General features: G+C 35.3%; 1 protein-coding gene across 1 annotated transcript in view; it reads right to left on the reverse strand.

The window, feature by feature from the left end:
- LOC113118476 (leucine zipper protein 2) overlaps window positions 1-23544 on the reverse strand; it is a 135518-nt gene that overhangs the window by 7659 nt on the left and 104315 nt on the right. The window contains exons 4-10 of the mRNA XM_026287688.1: window positions 22179-22260; window positions 19002-19064; window positions 15961-16023; window positions 14515-14577; window positions 11198-11272; window positions 10812-10979; window positions 3527-3631 (exon numbers count right to left, since the gene is read on the reverse strand). Coding sequence (XP_026143473.1) covers window positions 3527-3631; window positions 10812-10979; window positions 11198-11272; window positions 14515-14577; window positions 15961-16023; window positions 19002-19064; window positions 22179-22260 — 619 coding nt within the window. The remainder of the gene's footprint in view (window positions 1-3526; window positions 3632-10811; window positions 10980-11197; window positions 11273-14514; window positions 14578-15960; window positions 16024-19001; window positions 19065-22178; window positions 22261-23544) is intronic.

Consider the following 23544-nt stretch of genomic DNA (forward strand, 5'->3'; position numbering starts at 1 on the left):
GTTTGCCTTTGTTATTATTTGTCATGTCTTGTTGGTTTTTGTCTCTGTCCCAGTCAGTCTTGTCCCGCGTTTGATGTTCCCTTGGGGAGCGTCTGGAAGCCGCTCCTTAAGGGAGGGGTTCTGTCATGATTCTGCCTTCATGTCCCGACTTTTCTCTAGTCTTGAGGCAGGATCATGACAGACCCGTGTTTTGTGTACAAGCACATGGCCTTGTCTTTGGGCCATGTGCTTGTGTTGTCTCATTCCCTTGCCCCGCCCCCCTTGTTATCCTAGTCGTGTCGTGATTGTCCTATCTGTAACACCTGCCGTGTCTTGATTAGTTCCCCTATTTAGATCTCCTAGTGTGCTCTGTCTTTCGTCGGTTCATTGTTCTACTTATGTGTTCCTACATGTCATTGTCCTGAGATACCTTGTCCTAGAAACCCCTCGAAGAAGTCTTTGTCTTGCAGTGAGTGTTTGTTAGTATTTAGTGTTCAGAGTCTTTGTTTACCTTGTTTATTGTGTTTTGTGGAATTCTTTTAGTGTTCACCCTAGCCCTTGTTTTCCCCCTCGTGGGTTTTGTTTTTCCCCTTTTTGTATAATAAATCTTGTGTTCAGTACATCCTGTCTGCATCTGAGTTCGTCCCAAACCCATCCTCACAACAGAAACTGCTCTTTCAGTTGAAGTGCCTAGGGCAATCGCTGATGACAGAGACACCGTTGTTTGCACCGTAATGCCAACCAGGAACAGCTTCTTCCAGTCAGTTGAGTAAAGGGCTTTGTGGATATCATCCACTGTGCTCCTAAGCAAAAGTCTGAAGAGTGGATGCACCTGTTGCCAATTTATACCCGTATGCATGGGGAGTGGCTCAGGAATGCAAAATTCACTAGCCAGATTTCATTGGCATTTTCTCTTAAAGTCAGAGGGAATTGAGGATCCCAAGTGAACCCCCTATGTCGTCATGACATAACACCACAGATAGGGAACACTTATTCACTTTTAATTATGACTTTTCCCTCAATAAATTCCTAATGTTCTGCTTATTTATAGTTAGTAAGGTATTTGTTTAGTTTAGGTATTGGGTAGGATTAGGGATTTAGAATAAGGTCTTCTAGAATAAGGCATTCATATGTGCTGTTTTTGTACATAAAATGGCTAATATTCTAGTAATACGCATGCATATACTTTTTACAAATATTCACATGTATTTACATGTATATATTTATATTCATTTAATTTAATTATATAATATATAAATATATTTAATATATAAATGTAACATATTTTTTTAAATATATAAATGCGTTTCTTTGATATATACATATCTACAGGCATCTATCCATAGATACTTTCTCTCAGTACTGTCACAGGGCTCCATCACATCAGTACCATCAGCAGGATGAGAACTGCTCTGGGAATATTTTCATTACATAATCTTCATGGCATTGTCATCTACCAAGACTGACACCTTCTCACTGGGATCACGTGTTTCTCTCCCTCTCTTCCTCTCTGTCTTTGTTTCTTGTCACTGCACACTTCATCACGTGGCTGTTTTCCCCTCTTGCACACAAACATTCAGGTAACACACAGCCACTTACCCACAATCACACACACACAATCCTTTCATTATAGGTGATAAGCGTATGTCAGCGAGCAGTGAGATGTATCTGGCCTGGTCTACAGTACTCCTTTCTGCTCTGCTGATATATGTAATGCATTGTTCCCGGTGTTCATCTTCCCATCGCTGTCTCAAACCTTCCAGACTAGAGGATCTCACATCATGTGTCAACTGCAATGATGACTGAGGATCATGTAAGGTTGCTTTGTGTCTACCACCCGTGTGAGAAACGTGTGAGTGCATTTCTCAAAATGGGTTAGTAATCTGTGTAATTGTTTGGCTAACATCCATCTTACCACCGGTAAGACAGTCTGTGAAAAAATTATGCCTTTTCAATTCTTTACAAAAGAAGTTTTGCGACTACCACTGCAAAGAGCTATGAAATGCATTCAGAAAAAAAAGGTAATCTTTAGCTATTCTAGAGGCAATATATTACAGAAAAAACAGGGTAAATAGCAAACTATGTTTTGTTTTTTACACATATGCTAGAGTATGCATATACAGTAGTGTGTGTGACGTACAGTATATTTTATTATAGGCATTGTATGCGCACAGCCGTGTATGCATTGTACTCTGATCTCACTTCACTGGCTTCCAGTTGTGGCCGGAATTCAATTTAAGGTTTTGATACTTGCTTTCAGAACTACCACTGGAACAGCCCTTCTCTTCCATTTAATTTGACTGGAAATGTTGCTACAAACACTTCTTCCACCAGCTTAGCTCACTGAATGAGGAGAAAAAAAAAAACATTGCTGCATTTCAACACTCCTCTTGCTTACTTCAATGCTTTTCTAATCTTCTCTTTCTTACTTCTTCTATTTGTCTAACAAACTGTAATTGTGTGTTACTACTGGACTATTGTAACTCTTTAACAAATTGTTATTATTATTATAGATATAATAAATAAAACAGATTGTTACAGTACATTTTACAATAAAATAATATTTTCGTTTTTTACAGCAACAACAATAATAATTATTATTTTTACAATTGTATTATTATTATTATTATTATTGTATACTTTTTTAGTTTTATAATAATAATGTTTTTAACAAAAATTATAAAATTATTATTTTAGTTTTTAAAATAATAATAATAATAATAATAATAATAATAACTATGCAATTATTATTCTTATTATTGGAGTAAAAAATAAAACAGACAGTTACGGTATATTTTGCAAGAAAAAAATATTTAAGGTTTTATACTTCAAAATGTCGTGTTTATTTCAATGTGCTAACTTTTTGAGAGAAAACTGTATATAATGCAGAACCTGATTTTACCAAGTGAGACATGTTCCTGGGACAACATCTTTGTTGTCCCTGGAACAACATTGTGATTAACCAATCAGATTTGAAGAACCAGTTTATAGATTTTGTGAAGTTTACGCTTAAAATCACTGTTTGTTGCTTGTACATCAGTGTCATTCATCTATCATTTCCTCTGATTTAAGGGATTACTCATGGTTAGGGTTAGGTTTAGGTATAGGGAAATGGTCAAGAATATATTTTTGGAGTAAAATGTTGTTCCAGGGTCAACAAAATAACTCCAGTGGAGTTTTTATAAAACTTTTTGCCAACCAATAAAAGAAAAGGGGAGCATTTAAGGAATCTGTTTGAAAACCATCATTATTATTAGTTCCATTTGGTGTCGTAAAGGGACAGTCAGAAATTACACACTTCACCCTTATCTAAATGGAGCTGTAATATTTTGTCAAGGGTGCAACAGCAGCAGTTCAATATACCATTGATTACGAGAAAACTGCTGAGCGAAGCCTCAAAGCTTATTCTTGAACGAAATTTAATGCAAAGTTGTAAATGATCTTAAATGGCTAAGGGATACACTGAGATGCAATGAACATAAGTCGCCCCATTTAATCCAAAGGGTAAGGAAGTGGCCATTAGCGTATAAGGGCACTAAAGATTTACCTTCACCATCTGGCAGTCTTTCGGTCCTGTGCTCTCTCTCCTCATTACCGCACTGCTCACAGGCAATTTACTTGTTGTTGTGATCCGGGGAACTTTCGGGATGTCCTTAAGGAAGAGAGCATAAAGAAACAGAATGTTACGTTATGAAAGACACAAAGGAGTAGAGAAGAGAAAGAAAAAGAGAGAAAACAAGAGAGTGCTAGGGTTAAATTCTCCAGACGCTTTATTATAAAGCACAGACAATTTTCCACTTAGGTTAATTTGAAGTTGGTTGTCAACTCTCTTTCTATTGTGATCTACTGTACATGAGTGGCTTTAAAGTCAGAGCACAAAGCACACTTCTGTTATTGTGTTCCATTTAGCAAATGCTTTTATCCAAGGAGACTTACAGTAAATGGAAACTGTTTGGCTTAAGAGCATAATTAAAAATATATATATATTTTGATGGTTCTGTTTTTAAATCAATTATATTATTATTATTGTTATATTTACAATTTAATTTCATTCAATTTCATTTATAAATATAAAACAGACAAACACACATACATACATACACTCACCTAAAGGATTATTAGGAACACCATACTAATACTGTGTTTGACCCCCTTTCACCTTCAGAACTGCCTTAACTCTATGTGGCATTGATTCAACAAGGTGCTGAAAGCATTCTTTAGAAATGTTGGCCCATATTGACAGGATAGCATCTTGCAGTTGATGGACATTTGTGGGATGCACATCCAGGGCACGATGCTCCCTTTCCACCACATCCCAAAGATGCTCTACTGGGTTGAGATGTGGGCCATTTTAGTACAGTGAACTCATAGTCATGTTCAAGAAACCAATTTGAAATGATTCGAGCTTTGTGACATGGTGCATTATCCTGCTGGAAGTAGCCATCAGAGGATGGATACATGGTGATCATAAAGGGATGGACATGGTCAGAAACAATGCTCAGGTAGGCCGTGGCATTTAAATAATGCCCAGTTGGCACTAAGGAGTCTAAAGTGTGCCAAGAAAACATCCCCCACACCATTACACCACCACCAGCAGCCTGCACAGTGGTAACAAGGCATGATGGATCCATGTTCTCATTCTGTTTACGCCAAATTCTGACTCTACAATCTGAATGTCTCAACAGAAATCGAGACTCATCAGACCAGGCAACATTTTTCCAGTCTTCAACCGTCCAATTTTGGTGAACCTGTGCAAATTGTAGCCTCTTTTTCCTATTTGTAGTGGAGATGAGTGGTACCCGGTGGGGTCTTCTGCTGTGGTAGCCCCATGCGCCTCAAGGTTGTGCATGTTGTGGCTTCACAAATGCTTTGCTGCATACCTCGGTTTTAACGAGTGGTTATTTCAGTGAAAGTTGCTCTTCTATCAGCTTGAATCAGTTGACCCATTCTCCTCTGACCTCTAGCATCAACAAGGGGTTTTCGCCCACATACTTGATGTTTTTCCCTTTTTACACCATTCTTTGTAAACCCTAGAAATGGTTGTGCGTGAAAATCCCAGTAACTGAGCAGATTGTGAAATACTCAGACCGGGCCGCCTGGCACCAACAACCATGTCACGCTCAAAATTGCTTAAACCACCTTTCTTTCCCATTCTGACATTCAGTTTGGAGTTCAGGAGATTTTCTTGACCAGGACCACACCCCTAAATGCATTGAAGCAACTGCCATGTGATTGGTTGATTAGATAATTGCATTAATGAGAAATTGAACAGGTGTTCCTAATAATCCTTTAGAGGTGAGCGTATATATATATATATATATATATATATATATATATATATATATATATATATATATATATATATATATGCACGGGGGGTTATATCTTGACTACCACAAGGATATTAAGAAGCACAACTGTTTTGCTTTGATAGTAAATAGTCTTTTTTTCTCTACCCCTTTTTTTTTATCAAGAAATTAGCATAATACAATATACTATTAGCATAATACAATAGCTTTGGCATCATGTGAATAAATTAAAATGTAAAAGTTATAAGTTGTAATATCACAGTATTGCTGTTTTTATAGTATTTTTTTCAGTATTAATATAAAAATTTACTTAGCGATTTCAATATTTTAAATGGTAGGTGATATGTAGATTTTATTTTATTTTTATTTTCATGTTATTTATTTCTGAAAATAACACTTATGTTAATATATTTCGTATTTATTTTGAAAAAAAAAAAAAAACTAATCACAAATAAATATATATTTTCTTTACAAAAGATGAAAGGAGTAGCGTATCACACACACAAAGTCAGTGTGTGTTTCTCATGTTTATATGTGCTGACATGTTTCTCAGTTTATATGTGCTGAAATGGCGACTGGTTATATCGATATTAGTGTGAATTTAAAAAATATATAAATAAATAAATAAACACCACAGTGTGGGACGAGACTTCTAGCAAAGCTCTTCACACATCCTATCACTCATTTACTGAGCAAAGACAGATGCAATAAATACTACAGTAACAAACTTCACACAGTCTCTGAAGCGTCTCTCTGGAGGAGTAATGATATAACAATAATCTGCTTAGGGAATCTTTGCTCCTCAGACTGAATGAAATAGAATATGACACACTTATTGCTTCCCCATTGCAAATCGGCATGATATCTGTAGAGGCCTAGTTTTTGCCAAGCCACTTTTGAACATTGTCATCTGGTTTTGACTTGAGTGCTCATTTATGTACTAAGATGCCCAAACCCAAAAGGAAAATGTGTATATACCATCCATTTTATTATCTTATGCACAGGTACACACCAGGTTGTAAAAGTTGTTTTGGGTTGGTGAGGATCCCGGTTATGAAGGCTTTGAGGTGGTTGTTAAATTTCAAGTAGCAGTTAAATAGCCCTTCTATGCTGTAAAGTTTGCACATTTCACTTCAGGACATATCCATGAATCTTGTATCAAGCCCACAGAAGTCTTGTTTTTAAATCAGAAATGGTGTGCTATATTTCAATTCAAACAACTCTCATGAGAAGACCAACAACATCAAGACAAGATGCCATCGGGTGAGTGCTGTAAAGAGTTATTAAAATGAGGGTTTCATGTCTGAGTTATTTGTTCAAAACACCTGCTTGAATTAATCAGCTTGGTTTAAGACGAGCTAATTAGCGGATGTTTGGTAGAGATACCTGCAGGGAAAGCAGCGGTATAAATATTTCGCTTCTCGGTTTGTTCAGGTTGTCAGTTAATTAACTCTGTTTAACTGTACAGAGTGAATCGGCAGAGCTAACATGATCCATTTCCATGATTTCCAGCGTCATGGTGTTCAGTGCTCTGTTGATGTCAGCTGTTGGTGGGTTGAGACAGAAAGATCAAAACTTAAAGAGGTAACTTTTGACCTCTTGCCTATCTTGACAATTTAACGCCTTTACGAACTGGTGTGGGTGATTTCACCAAGTACAACATGTTCCTGGATCAACATCCTTGTTGATCCTGGAACAACATTCCAATCAACCGATCAGAACTGAGATATAACTTTTCAGGAAATATCTGTTTTAGGCTTAAAATCAAGGTTAGGTGCTTCTACGCCCTTGTTAATCAGCTATCATTTCCAACTGATTTAAATAATAAATTATGGGTATGGCTAGGTTTAGGGGTAGGGATTGGGTTAAGTCTATATTTTTGGATTATAATGTTGATCCAGGATCATCAAAAGATGTTGATCCAGGAACATGTCTTCCTTGGCAAAATCACGGGTGACCAATTTACAAACTAGTCTTAGTGATCTTTACACTGCTGTGTGCTTGTAAAGTGACTACACGGACATGATTTTAGGATAAAGTATGCAATTTCTGTACCACTACAAACACAGAACAAAAGAAGAAATTTTCCAGATACCATCTCATTCCCCATTGTTTACACACTTGACCTTCCATTTATTACGATAGTCATGTGCATAAATATAGCAACTGCAACAAATCAAAATCAGAGAGGTCTGTCTCAAGAGGCAGTCTAAAAGTGGCTTAGTTACAGTTTAGTTTGCAAATACTATATTTGTCTCATGAATGATAATCAGTTTTTAATGGTGTCCGTTGCCATAGTAACAAAAGCTGCATGACTAACCTGATCCAGAACAGATTAATTTTTTTAGGGAAAAAGATTGTAACGCTTTACAAAAAGGTTCCATTTAACATTAGTTAACATGAACTAACAATGAAAAGTACTTGTAAACCATTTATTAGCCTCAGTTAATGTTAATTTCACATTTACTAATACATTATTAAAATTGTTGCTATTATTTAATTTACCTTTACTCACATGAGTTAACTAATCGTTGTATTTCTAAAGCCTATAATGTATATTATTAGCATTTTAACCCACATACTGACATTTTATCGTTGCTTAATCCGATCTCAAGGCAACTCGTACTTAATGAGGTTCGTACAAATATGTATGACCTTACTCATATGAATTTGTATGGTTTTTGCTAAATTGTACGTATTTTATGAGTAAATGCTAAATTTGTATGAATTCAATTGAATGACCCACCACTATTCTCTACCCCTAAACCTACTTGTCACTGGGGTCTAGACAAATCATACAAAATTGTACAACTGAGGTCACACAAATTTGTATGAAATAGCCACCTAATAAATTACGTACGGATTGCTCGTGAGATAGCATTGTATTGTTTTGCAGGGTTTTTCCATGTTTATAGACTCATTGACTTGTTCATCAAGTCATTGACTTTTATGCTCTTTGTGGAGCTATAAAAATGATGAAGTTTATAAATTGATTGACATAAATTGACATTGGTACTTAAAACTAATCTCTTGAGTTTAAGCAAAACAAAAAATCTCGAAATAATCTAAATTATTTGTTAACAGGCAAATAGCACAAACACATAAATGTTACATGAAATTTAACAAGCTAAAGCACATGACATCTATCAACGGCTCTTAAATATGAAGTGACTATCATTCAAAACTGTCTGTTTGTTAAAACCTCACACTGATTAATCTTTCAGCAGCAGGGACTAGTGTGCGCTGGCTGACAGTAAAGGTTTTGCATGGCTGTTTGGAAAGGATTAAGGCTCATTACATTCTCAACAGTTGATGAATAGGTGCTATAATGAAATGCTAAATGGGACACTGTATAGAGGACTAAATGTCTTCTTCTCATCCACTTCATTTGAGAGGTAGAAAATTATTTGTACTTGAGAAACAAACGTGGACAGATGTTTTACAATAACATATTTAATCTTAAGGGAACACATATTGACTTTGGTGTCAGGGTTGATGTTTGTGTCAAGTTTCCAGTGAAAGTCTTGCTGAAGGTGAGACATTTCAGACCAAGATTCTGAAGAAATCAAAATAAACATCACATTGTCTAAGAATATATTTTTTCTTTTATGTCTTTATAGATGCTAAATAATAATGCATTTTGAATACCATGTCCAAAGTTCAGTGTCTTATTAAGTTCCTTCTAACATTTTCTTTCTTAAAAATCAGCTTATTTAGGGAAAAATAGCTGAAGGCTGAAGCCTTGTTTTATGAGGCCTTTTGATGTTCTCTAATATTGTTCTGTGGAGACTTTTTGCTTATGGATAAGAGTATTGGAGTATAATCAAAAAGCACTACTCTGTCCTCTGGGTAGTGCATATAAGCATTGAGATTCTAAGCAACACAGTGCTTCTGCGTCATGTAGGGGGAGAAAATAGAGGCAGAAGCTCCAACACTGCCTGCTAAATAAATCAAGCACTGTTAATGGTTTGTGTTCTCAGCAGTACTGGATGCACTGAGAGATTCCTTTCTTGACAGGTTGGATGACAGGATGCCTTTTGTGAATTATGGCATTCAACCCTTAGATTACAGTGTTGCCTCAAAGTAAAAAAAAACCTTTTCTTCATTTTACAATTGCATAATGCATATGACATGGCAGTAAAATTGCTGTAGGAATAGTTAACCCCCCAAAAACTCCTTGTAACTCCATTCACTATATGTTCAAACATGAGCATCAGAATGTAGAAGAAAGGGGATTTAAGTGATTTTGAACGTGAAATGGTTGTTGGAGCCAGATGGGCTGCTCTGAGTATTTCAAAAACTGCTAATCTACTAGGATTTCCACACACAACCATCTCTATGGTTAACAGAGAATGGTCCGAAAAAGAGAAGCTGTTGTGTGGATGACTGGTTAGAGATGATAGAAAGGCAACAGTTACTCAAATAACCACTAGTTGAAACCAAGGTATGCAGAATAGCATCTCTGAATGCACAACACGTCTAACCCTGAAGCAGATGGGCTACAGCAGCAGAAGAAAACACCGGGTGCCACTCCTGTCAGCTAAGAACAGGAAACGGAGGCTACAGTTCGCACAGGCTCACCAAAATTTGGACAATATAAGATTGGAAAAACTTTGCCTGGTCTGTTGAGTCTCGATCTCTGCTTCGACATTCAGATGCTAGGGTCAGAATTAGAATTTACCGTTAAAAATATGAAAGCATGGATCCATCCTGCCTTGTCTCAAAGGTTCAAACTGGTGGTGGTTGTGTAATGTTTGGGGGATATTTTCTTGGCACACTTTGGGCCTCACAAAGCTCAAATCATCTCACATGAGTTCAAAATACTCAAATGGCCTCCACAGTCACCAGATCTCAATGCAATAGAGCAACTTTGGGATGTGGTGGAACGGAAGATTCACATCATGGATGTGCAGCCGACAAATCTGCAGCAACTGTGTGTGTGTGTGTGTGTGCGTGTGTTTTTGTGACATATCAGGACACCACTTTATATAATGACATGGGTATGACACAGGTATTACAAGGAGAGGGTGACTTATGAGGACATACTGCAACCCATGTCCCCATTTTTCAAAACACTTATAAATCATACAGAATGAGTTTTTTGAGAAAGTAAAACTGCACAAAGTTTCCTGTGAGGGTTAGGGTTAGGTGTAGGGTTGGTGTAGGGCCATAGAATATAGTTTGTACAGTATAAAAACCATTACACCTATGGGATGTCCCCACTTTTCACAAAAAACAAACATCCCTCCCCCCATTCTTTGATTGTGAACTTTGAAACGTGCAGATTTTAGTGAATACAACTTTCACATTATTCTTTTCTCATAGCCATCATGTGGAGTCAGAAGATACTGAATATAGCAAGTTATATGCATACATTTACAGTACTTTTGTGCTGTTTGAAGTAAGGACTTCATGAAAAAAAAAAAAAAAAAAACCTTTCTAGTCATATGATGGCCATTTAAAATCTATTTCTGTGCTTTTTCATTAAATTCAGAGAATGGCTTTTCTTCAGGGTGTTAGTACCTTTGCATGCGGCTGCTGAAAGGTGACTCTTGAATTGTTGGCCAGGGCAGAGTACCTCAAAAGGTTGGTTGGTGTGGCTGGAAATCTGTGTAAACTTCCTGTCTGGCTGTGAAGGACAGACGAGAAGCAAATATGCACGGTGTCCTTCAGGGCTTTCAGCTGTGACTCCTGCAACAAATTAAGTGAGACAACACTTGATATTAATGGGCAAATCTTTATCATGCTGTCATCTGTTCATTTTCTCCACGCGCTCTGTAAAAATGGCAAAATCCCTGACCTAATAAGATAAAAGAATACATTTGTAAAGTTTGCATTTTAAAAGATAGCAGAATAGAAAAACACTAAATCTGAATTGGATCAATGACATGGATCAGCTCCTGACTTACCTTATCCAGCGCTGCCTTCTCCAGTTCATCTTTGGCCACTTTGAGTTTATTCTCCAAGTCCATCAGTTGCTGACCCTGCACAGAAGAGACATTGATGGCTCTTATCATCTTATCAAACTGACATGAGCCTTAGTTCAAACTGTGTATTTATATTTAAAGTGCTTTCCAGAGTCTAGAGATGCTTGTCTTTAGCATTGTTTAAAAATAATAATAAAAAAAAAACTTTGAAATCCTTAAAATCCAAAATTGGCTATTTATTTCAATGTTTAAATTAGACTTCAATCTTTTATGTTCAATGTTGGATAATGACCTATTCAAATAACCATCATTTCTAGATTTACCTTTAGATCTTTACCTGTCTAGGTTTATTTATACTTAATATAATTTTGGTTGCATGAACTCTACTGTGAATGCTTATATAATTGAGTGTGATACTCTTCTTTGAGGCAGCACTACATAATGACTTGCCCTCAGTATGTCATTAGTTTAGTTTCATAAATATTGCTATATGACTGTGAAGCTGTTTGTGCAGTCAACAACAGACTCATTAAGATGTGAACAGGTGATAGAGATTGCCCATCTGGGATAATTAGCACACGTTATCTGGGAAAACAAAAAGTAGAGTGCTTGGATATAAGAGATAAATTTGGTATTCATGTTAAAGAATTAACTCAAATGTTCACAGAGTTTCTTCAGTATAGGTAGTCTAAAATCTAGCATGAACAGGGCATGATCTTAAATCTTAAACACAAGTTTGAATGTTCTTGAAATCATACAAAAAGTTTGTGAATAGCTTTTTAGAAAGAGGTGAGACCTTTATAAAATACTAAAGCCTTTAGTTTTGAGCAAGAAACAATCAAATCAATGGAAGACACACCAGTCTAAAGAAAAATAGCTCTAAGATAGTGTTTTTCTCAGTGATTCAGTGGTTATGCATGGACTTACACAAATTTAATACACAACAAACCACAACGCTGGCTGGATAAACCAAATAAATCTTTAATATTTTATTTGGTATTAAATTATAAATGTACAAATGAATGTTCCTTGTTATAAAGCATATTCATAGCATAGTGTGCTATTTTGCAAGTTGGTTTGTTTTCAGTCAATACAGCATTACCATAATCACAGTTAATTGTGGAATATCCTAATTGCTAGTAAGGCAACTCACGATTAAAAAAAGAAAAAAAAGAAAAGAAAATTAAAACTGTATTCAAAGTATAATTAAAGGAAAGAACATTGCAATCATTCTGATTGTGTCTTATAACAAGCCATTATGCCATTGACGTCACAATTTAATTTATTTAATCTTTAATCTATTTGTGATTATTTTCACTTCTTTCAAGCACAACAGAGAAGAGCTACCAAAGCGATGGATTACAATAGCTGAATCTTAAACAAGAAAGACTTATTGATACTGATGTTAGACCAGGTAATAAAGGACAACTACTGTACCAAAATTTTTTTTAATAATTTAATAATTTACATCATCAAGTTTTGATTAAACATCAGTGCCACCCAACATGTAACAGTCTATGAATAATTTGACGTGCATAATTCAGACACCACTCCAACACAACAAGACATGATTGTGATAAATTGCAGCACTTTAAATTAGAAATAAAGAAAATCCATTTAATTCTGGCTAGATCTGGGGAAAATACTTTGACAAAGCAATCTTGCTCATTCTCCTTCTCTAGCTTTTTGCCGTGCTAGCCTAAGCCTCTGAATATTCTTCCTTTGCTTCCCATTACTGAACAATGCCTCTTCAAACCGACTCATACTTAAAAGGCAACTCTAGATAAAAACTCTGAAAAGAACTTCTTTAATCATGAATATAAAAGGAGGGAGGATAATCTTCCTACATCAATTTCAAACAGGGGATGCAGAAATAGATGTACAGCCCAGATAAAAGCACATTAGAGGAAGGTAAGCCCAGACTGGAAATTGCTCTTTGAAAAAGTTTGCCTCATTGAGCAGGCGCCTTAACTAACAAAAACAATAATTCATGTTCTTTTTTAAAAATTGACACGACATATTTTACAACACGTGTTAGGCTGTCTTCCCAATTAAAGTGATGCACTTTGTGTGAAAACCCAGTGTTTATATGATGGTACCAAAGGGCAATGTGCTGGAAATATCAGCTGACATTTTCCCATCTAACACTGCAAATAAGAGAGGAAAGGTCAACCTGCATGGCAGGAAAGGTCACTGTTTTTTACATGAATCTTCACTCTCATCTTACATGAAAAGGTCAAACCATTCAATTAGAATGCACATATTACTCCTAGTTTGTTTTATTTTGGCCAGAAATGCAGATTATTATGTCTGATTTTTAGGACAGTGACATTCACGTTGCTTTGTTTCTGCTTTCAAAAACTTCTCAGAAGTCAGTCTGGTTAAAAGCGGTTAAAGACCCCATTTAGCATTAGAGGTTTGTGGCTTTTACATCATTTTGGATGCTGAAAATGCTTGCTTATTTCTAAAAGTTGATAAAACTAACTTCTAGAAAATTAATTTGAATTATTTTGTTCTGGTTTAAGTTTATACGGTACCTTTCCAAAGTTTGGCAAGCAGTAGTTTTTTTAATTTTTTATTTATACTTAATTCACAAAGGAGTGATAAGACATTTGTAATGTTATAAAAGTCAATACCAACAGATATTTTTGTACAAAATGTGAAATACATTTCAGTAGTTTAATACTTTTCCTTGTGTCATTCATTTATTACATATACATAGTTACACATAACTTAATTTCTGAACTTATTTGTTTTGTTTTATTTGTTTGTATGGATTAATTTGTTTTTTTCAGACATGTGGTCAATATTTCATGTCAACAGCACTTTTAAAAACATATTTGGTTAAGAATGAAAATCAGGTTGACGTCAGTTTTTGACACCAATTTTATATTGACTTAACATAGGATTTTGATTATTCAAACTAAAAAAAAAATAACATAAAAACAACAAATAGCAACATGAGCTGATGCCAGTATTGGATATCAAACCAAACCAAATATCCGCGTCTTATGGCTCTGTGTCCCTGCTGGGAATATACACAACATTAAATTCTTAGCACAATTAAACTAAAGATCTGGTGATGTGTCCTGACTGACTGACATAGTGAACTGAATTGGAAATATTTTGTATATGGTTAGAATAACAAGACAACAATAGTAAGCCAAACTGGACTTTCTTTGAGCTTCAGAACTGTGGGTAAATAGCTCAGGTAAAATCATCTTTTAAATGAGGTGCTAAGGCCCCTGTGCACCATGCAAGGGTACAGTAATGACACATGCTCTTTGTTTGGCTCTTACCTTAAAAATTAAATCCTTTTTGCCATACCTCAGCTCTTTCAGTTGGGATTGGATTTTTTTGGACTGCAAAATGAAGATAAGAGAGAACGTGTGTTAGCTTATTCAAATAGTAAAATTGGTTTTAGATTGTGTAGCAGGCTTTTTGTGGCCGCGCCGAAGTGTTCCTTTGTATACGTTTCCTGGGCAAAGCTCCAATTCAAAGGAGAGACCTTCACTAAGCAAGAAAATATAAAACTCTTCCCTTCAGTGGACTGCAGGGACCACTCGATGATTCAAACACGTTAACACATCAACACCCAGGCATACACACTTGCGAAGTAACACTCACTCCATGGTATGGTATTGTCTTGGCTTGCTGCCTGTGGATTGCTGCCACAGTTGTAAACATTTACAGAATCACACATGCCATTTCTCCACACACACACATTCACTCTTCTTACACAATAGCATCAATGCCTTCAGTAATCTCTTATTAACTGAAGTGTACAGCACCTCCACAAAACTAATAAGACTTAATTCCTCTCTCCCTCTTAGAGAAGCAAAATCACATTGCCAGTACACTTGAAATATTGTTATTTATTTATTTATTTTTATCTTGGAATGAGTTGAATGTTGAGATTATAATATCAAGTTGGTTGCACTTGAATCTAGCACTAACCTAGAAAATGAGTGTTTAAATACATACCGTTTCGGGTCTCTCTATAAAAAAGTAACAAAAACATTTTATTCTGCAAGAATGCAATAAACTGTTTTAAAAGTGACAGCATAGATAGATATTCATTGATTCAAGTAAATTATCTTTCAAACGTCATATTCATCAAGGAAACAACAACAAAAAAGATAATATTTTCAACGTTCATAATAATGCTTCTTGAGCACCAAATTAGCATATTAGATTTTTTTTTCTTTCTGAAGGATCATATGACACTGAAGACTGGCAAGCATAAGGTAATATTTTATTCGCTTTATTATTTTTTGAAACACTATTTGGGTATGATTTGCAATAAAATTTCTACTTCAAAGGTTTGTTCAAAATTATTGTAAAAAAAATACTTAAACATTTCTGAATTTTAAAAAAAAAATGTTTCTTCACCAAAGTGTAAGATAAAACCCTTTTGTCAAGAATTTTACTAATTTTGTAATTAGTTTTGCATTCAAACTCAAAAATCTGAGGGTGGCATGTAACACTTTATTTTAGGGTCTCTTAACTAGTTGCTTATTGGCATGCATATTACTAGAATATTGGCCATTAGTATTAGTAGTAGTTATTAAGCACATATTAATGCCTTATTCTACATAACATTATTCTACATCCCTAATCCTACCCAATACCTAAACTTAACAACTACCTTACTTACTATTAATAAGCAGCAAATTAGCACCCTATTCTAAAGTTATGCTGTATTTGGAACTGTGTTTGAGTGCACAACAGTCAGCACAACGTACTTCCTCTGCATGTATGTCACAGAGCTTGTTCCCGGACAGAAGTTTGTTCTTCAGGCTTTTATTCTGCAAGACAAAAAAAGGCAACAAATAGAGATATACTGTACCGACGGCTTTGAAACATCAAGCATGAAACAAGCCTCGACGTCTTGTTTTATCTAGGTAAATACACTCAATTTAATGGTACCCCTGTCCCTGCAGACAAAAGCAATGCTTCAACTGTTTCCATTGAGCTCATTTTGACAGTTCCCTCACAAGCTTATTGAAGCTCAAGGTGACCCAGGAGTATATGCCTCATTTCTGTAATAACCTGCAGTGGATGTCTTTATGGAAATAGATGATGGTAGATTAAGAATCAATACAGAGATGATGGTGGTGGTGAGTTTAATCTAGTGCTTTCCTCCACCTCCTCTTTTTTATTTCTCTCTGTTCGTTTCCTTTTGCTTTTATTTTTTCTCTCATTATCTCTCTCTCTCTCTGCTTCAATTTCTCACTTCCTTTGTCTCTGTGTTGGTCTCAGATGCAAATGTGCACGCTTTTAGTGGCAATGTCACCCAGTTTCAGACCCCCAGGATATTGCAGGACTTTTTGCTGATAATTGCGGCTCCAAAAATGACTGAATTTCCATGGGCTTTTCTCTAAAATTGCGATGCTACTTGTGGTATTTTTGGCGTTGTTTTGAAGTGAAAATCCAACAACGATCATGTAATTAATGCAAGTGACAATAGAAGTACAACTGTACTTATTTTAGTGGATAATAACTAAATATGCAGTATGCATTGAAATATTAAGACAACAATGATGAAATAGCCTGCATATTTGTGTATTTTGTTTTCAGCATAAAAAAAATAAATAATATAAAATAAGAATGTGTCCACAGAGGGATTATGTTAATGAAACATTTTCAGTCATTAACACAACACAATTCAGCAAAGGACACATTAAATTGATAACATTCTTCTAAAATATTTATATTTTAAATAAATGCAATTCATTTTAACTTTATATTCCCGAAAGAGTATCACAGTTTCCACAAAAACATTAAGCAGATCAACTGTTTTCAACATTTATAATAATAAGAAAAATCTCTTGAGCAGCAAATCAGCATATTTAAATCATTTCTGAAATAATGGCTTCAGCTTTGCCATTACAGCAACAAATCACATTTTAAAGTATATCGAATCTTTATTTTTTATACATAAATGCAGTGGTCAGAGACTTTCAAAAACATTAATCTTACGGAACCCAAACTTTTGAACACTAAAGTACAGACAATTACAAACTTACTGACGTTATTGTTACTATCTAATGAAGTCAGTAAATGAGAATGACTGGAAGACTTAGTCTTAGCATTTCTGTGTGATATTTTTGTGAAGATCAAAGGAACATTTTAAATAGCATTTTGAAGGGCACTGCAGGAACGGGACACCTTTTATAGGGTCATTCCAAATGAACATGAGTAACTGGAGAGAACACAGAGACCAGGTTGGATGCTGAAGTTTTATTTGTCTCGACTGTCCTAACTGCTAACATGAATTTTGCTGTTGTGCTATCATTGCTTAAAATTTAAGTGGAAGTGACGTCTTTGTATAGAGTGCACACATGCGAGACAGAATGAGACACATTTCAGGGTGTTGATTAGCTAATATGGCACTTTTCCCTTTAAATTTGTATTTTTTGGCAGAAAATTTCTATGTTTTCATTGAATTGCACCAAACTATAGAATTCATTCATGTGGGGAGCAAAAACGCATTTCATTCCCTTCTGCCAAGTGATGTTTGACAGAAATTCCAAAACAACTAAAAATGTCAAAGCCATTATCTCAGCAGAACACTTGCTCTTCATACCATATGTTCGTCGCTTTCATCATTAAATTAATGCTGAGAGTTCAACATGCTCTTTTCTATTTTTACTGTAATTACAACACCTACTGTGTAACGAGTCACAGTGGCCCAAATTGACTGGAAAATATATAATAGCTGATGGACCACAGAGGTGTTACATTAAAGTGACTGTGTGTGAAAGAGAAAGAATAGGAACGGAGAAAGTTCTGAGAGCAAGTGAAAGAGTGTTTGAGGTAATGAAGCAGAATAGCATTGCAATATGATTCAATGAGGTGGAATTGGCTGAGTATCAAATCCACACACTTGCATTTCTACCCCTCCATGAAGAAGAAAGTGTACCCAAGTCTGTAAGAAAAATGTCAGCTGTCATTAAAAGTGATGTGGCTGCCCTGCTACAGACTGTAATGACACAAGGATCCACACAAGCAGATAGGCACAGTGGAGTTCAAACAACAACCCTGAAAAAAATTACAGCCTTAAAGGGACGGTTCACCCAAAAATGAGACTTCTGTCGCCATTTAGTCAGCCTTATGTTGTTCCAAATCTGTGTGACACATGGAACATAAAAGAAGCAGGTTTTAGTCCATACAGTGAAAGCCAGTAGTGTCCAGTTGATGTCATATAGGTTTCAGATCATCATAAGGGTGAGTAAATACTGACCAAATTTTAATTTCTGGTTGAACTATCACTTTAAATCTCGCATTCCCTTTTCATTCCCTATTTAGTAAAGCTATAAAGCTAAACTGAGTGATAAACAAAATTCACTCAGCCACGGTAAGTGATAAAACCAGTACTTTAACAAATTAAATCGTTATTATGCTGTCATCATACGGCTTGACTTCAGTATGAACTAAGGGACACAGTTTTCATTTTATTAAATTTTCATTAAATGCCATTCCACTGTAGACTTTACCTTAAATAACACTGCATGTCGCAGTAGTTAGAACATAAATCTCTACTGAGAAAAAAAATATTGTGTCATTTTTATATTTTCTCCATTAATTTACGACCAGCTGTTGGCAAAAAGAAACTGCAGTGGCTGGTGATTGTTCTCTTGTTCGATGGATGCAAGCATTTACTATTGTTTTATTTTATTTGCATTTAATCTCACATATCCTGTAAATGCTACTATAAAAAAAGTTCTGAAGAATGAATACATTCATAATCCTTCCTTAAAAAAAAAAAAATAGTCTTCAGTACCTCTTGCTGAAGGTCTTTGATGATTTTGGTCTTCTTTTCCATCTCCATCTTTAAGAACTTTATCTGCATGGAAAAAGGGGAAACATTTTGCATATTAAAGCCCAGCAGCATTTTGAAAAAAAAAAAAAAAAAAAAAAAAACTGGAAAAACCCTCATCAATTGTGCATAATGATCTATTTTTAGGAAGAATGATGTATGCTGTTAAATATACACTACTGTTTAAAAATTTGGGTTGGCAAAATTGTATAATGTTTTTGAAGTATATAAAAATACAGCAAAAACAGTCAATATTTTGTAATATTATTACAAATTAAAATAACTGTTTTCTTTACACTATTCAACAAATTTCAATTATTAAACTTTATATAATTAAAGAATCAATTTAATGTATCCTTGATGAATGAAAATATTACAAATATTGCACAGTAATGTCCAATATGTACAGAAATATAACTGTACAGTTATGTTTGTAATTCAATGTATTAGATTATTCTGAGCTGTATATACACCTTTTAATGTATTGCATTTATTATTTGTTTCGCAGGCTTGACTTTGGGGTTTACAGAATAAAATATCAAAGAAAGAATGAAATTGAATAGCAAGGGTAGGCCAGATCTTACTGTACATTTGCTGTGTATGACTGCAATGTAAATTCATGAAAACCTCAATCATGTTTACCCCTGGTGAACTGAACTCAAATGAAAAGAGAAACATATAAAAATATTCCAACACGAGCCTATACAGAATACAAATGTGAAAGTGAAGGTTTCCCAAAACAATCCAGAGCGTGGTACAAACAACCCAAAAAGAATCAGAAGTGTTTATAGCCCTGAGGGTGAACCGCAGCTCCAATCAAATAGAACGTTCCACTATTGCTCCTTATTCCTTATTCCCCCAGCTCAGCCCTGGATGTCAAACTACCTCAACTCTCATTCTCTCTCTCCTGCCTCCAGCCCTGGCAGACATGGTGGGAAAATAACAACACATCTAAATACTGAGGTCGAGCAGCTGTGCGCGGTTCCAGACAATACGGCAGCAGCGTACCTGCGGGTGTATTCATTCCGATTAGCACTTTAATTGAATTCAGTCCACAAGCTCACCTATTGATATACTGCAGTCAATGCATAGATATTTTTTGCAATCTTGGTTTTATAGTTTACAATAGGATAATGCCAAAACAGCACTGCGCCAGTCATTGTATCGACCATTGTATTTTATAGATGTTTGGTCCCACTTTATATTAGGTGGCCTTAACTACTATGTTCTTACATCAAAAAATAAGTACAATGTACTTATTGTGTTCATATTGTATTTTAAAACACTTTTGCTGCTATTGAGTTGGGATAGGGGTAAGGTTAGGGAGAGGGTTGGAGGTATGGCTAAGTTTAAGGGTGGGTTAAGGTGTAAAGTATGGGTCAACAGTGTAATTATAAATGTAATTACAGAAATTAAATACAGATGTAATTACATGTCATTTTTTTAAATATAAGTACAATGTAAAAACATGTATGTACACAATAAGTACATTGTACTAAATTATTAATTAAAATGTAAGTACATAGTAGTTAAGGCCACTTAATATAAAGTGGGTCCAGATGTTTTTCTGCAATTAAGGAATAAATAGAGTAAGATATTTAATTTTAAGAAGATATTTTTCTTTAAGAAGCTAAAACTCTCTCTAGTGCAGGAATTTTGAATATTCCGTTTTAATAGGCTGACATTGACTTTATTTGTCTAATCAAAGCAGTTTGGTCTCAGGATAATGCGAACGGCTCAACATAATAGCTTGATTATTTAAAGGTTGTCATAAAACAGACACTTACAGACAAACACAAGGTCACAGCTCATTGGGCCAATTTCAACGGCAGTGTAAAATGTTAACATTCCCCGGACTGAACGTCCACATTGTCGCAGCTTGTGAATATATCTGGGGTCGTGAATCGGCTTTGCTATCTGCAATTGGTGTCATTTGGTGGTGAGCTGTTCGCAGAATGGAAAAAATGGCCAGAGCTGGTGAAATGCTAATTCTCAGCGATTCATTCTCATTCCAAACACGAGCCCCTGTGCCTCTATCCCCCCGCAGTACTGCGAGCAGCCACACACAGAGAGGAAACAAGAAAAGTTGCATGCAGATAATTGTGTATCTCCTCCAGAGTCAGCAAGGTGCTTCCTACAGTTTTTCATAATTACTGTAACATAACTCTTCCAGACCTAAAGGTAAATGCCTAAAATAGAAGAGACTCTCTCTGGCCCCTCCATGTCATCCTTTAATGAGGATTCCAGTGTTTCCCTGGTAATTAGTTTAGACAGGGATACGTAAAAAGGGTGCAGTGGTGACACAGCAGAATGAATGAAACATTCAAAATGAAGAAGTCATGATATTTAGTCCAATTATGGTTCAATGCAGCAATAACAAACCTAAATGACCCTCTTTCTGTACTGACGTATAGTTTCAAAATAAAAAAATAGACTTATGTCTTTTAGTCATTCTACTTTAGTTTTAAAGGGTAAAACTTTTTGGTTACTCTTTGATTTCGTTTTCCGCATTTTAAGGGTGTTTTAATATTAATTTGACAGTATTTGTCTTGTCAAGAACCCGGACATGGCTTTCTCTTTAAAATAAATTTATACATTGTACTTGTTTAAAAGTACATTTTAAAATGTTCACAATCCTATTTTCAATTAACTTTCAGGTACAATTTGTGTGTTTTAAAAAGGGTAGATAAGCATCCTTTTCTTTAAAGATTAAAAGCATTCAAAAGTGCCCCCAAATCAATGCTTCTTTAAATGCAAAACTGCTTCCAAGAAAAACATTTCATATTCATGGAACCTTTCCATTCCACAAAATATTTTTTTTTTTTTAATGGTGGAAAATATATTTTTAAAAGATCTTTTTAAGTACTATTTGCTGAACAGTTCTCGGGGGAAGCTGACATGGTTCTTTATGGCATCACTGTGAAAAACTCCTGTTGAACCTTTATTTTTAAGAGTGTAACCGACGAATGACTCGTGGACAAATAAAACCAATGATTTTGTCAGTGAACAAGTGAGTGGCAAAATGCTATAGGCCATTATCATTAGTATTTTGAGACAGTCCCCAAAGGCCAAGTTTATGTGGTTAGTAGTTTGTCTGGACTGTATTTGTACAGTTTAACCCATCAGTGTAAAGGGTCTCACGGTAGCCTGCTGTTTCTCTGCACGTTCAGCTGCATCATCCAGTTGTTTCTGCAGAGCTGCCTGGAGTGACTTCATCTCATCCCTGCCAATGAGAGAGAGAGAGAAAAATAAAACGGAAAACAATGAATAAGAGTGCACAGGGGAATAGTAGTCACAATGGCCACTCCAATGGTCTACCTTTATAGTACATGATATTCTGATATTCACATTCTAAAACACATACAGTGCAATTTTTGAACATGAAGATATAAAAATGTATCAACCAAAACTGATAACAAATCCCTGAACTATGTCTATAATTAAAGGTCCATGACAAATATGTAAATTAATACATCCTATGATATTATGCAAGGTTTGCCCACACACTGTAAACTAGCTGTTTTGTTCTTTATAATAAGAAATGATTGAAGAATTCAATCTAATCAGCCCGAGCTGCATTGTTTATAACTAAAATTTTGTACTTTTTCCAATAGACGGTTCACTGTAATCTTGGAGCCCTCTAAATGCTCAGCAGGAAAAGAAAATGGCAAAAATTGTATTTGGTCCTTTCAATCATTCTTTAAATAAACAGACTAATTAAATAAATAACTGAATATAAGTAAGCAGGGATGAGGGGCCAAGTTTGTTATAAACAAACTTGTTGTCCCTATGGTGAAAACTCACCAAACTTTGCATGCATGCGGGGTCCTGGCTAATTGCATTCTCTGTAATTTTAGGATGGATGGGATGTATGGTTGCCTAGCAACTAGTGGATAAATTTGCAATATTCATAACATCAGGCCCACTACACTGTTTGAGCTCACAACTTAATATTGCACATGAGAGCCACTCTCCTTATAGGAAAATAAATGTGCCTCAAGGACCACCAAGTTCCACAATTAAGATGCTTTTCAGTATTTGAATTTTAAGGCAAAACCAGAGGTTAAATCATTCTTGGGAATGACTCATCTAATTGATCACATGAGATTTCTGACATGCAATCTTTGGAAATGGCTTTAATATGTTTACAAAATCTAGAAATCAAAATTGTCACAAAAAGCAAATGCGTAGCAGCCACAAGGGTAGTACTTATGAGGACCCTTGAAATCATGAAATGTCCTCAAAAAGGACAGCCTAAACAGATTTAACAGACACAGACATGTGAAAGTCACACAACTGCAAGCCTGTACCAAATTGCACCATTTGGGTCAAGGCCTTTTCTCTTTTATCTACTTTATGATGTCTTTTTATGCTCACTGGATTCTATTAATTGCTGCTTAGAGCCTCATTTTAAAGTTGATTTTTAGTTTAATGAGACATAAGAGCCATACTTAGTCTTGCTTGTTAAATGACTCATTTATATCAGCATGCAAATTATAGAATAAAT

Source organism: Carassius auratus, chromosome 18 (assembly GCF_003368295.1).
Source record: "Carassius auratus strain Wakin chromosome 18, ASM336829v1, whole genome shotgun sequence".
Classification (NCBI taxonomy): domain Eukaryota; kingdom Metazoa; phylum Chordata; class Actinopteri; order Cypriniformes; family Cyprinidae; genus Carassius; species Carassius auratus.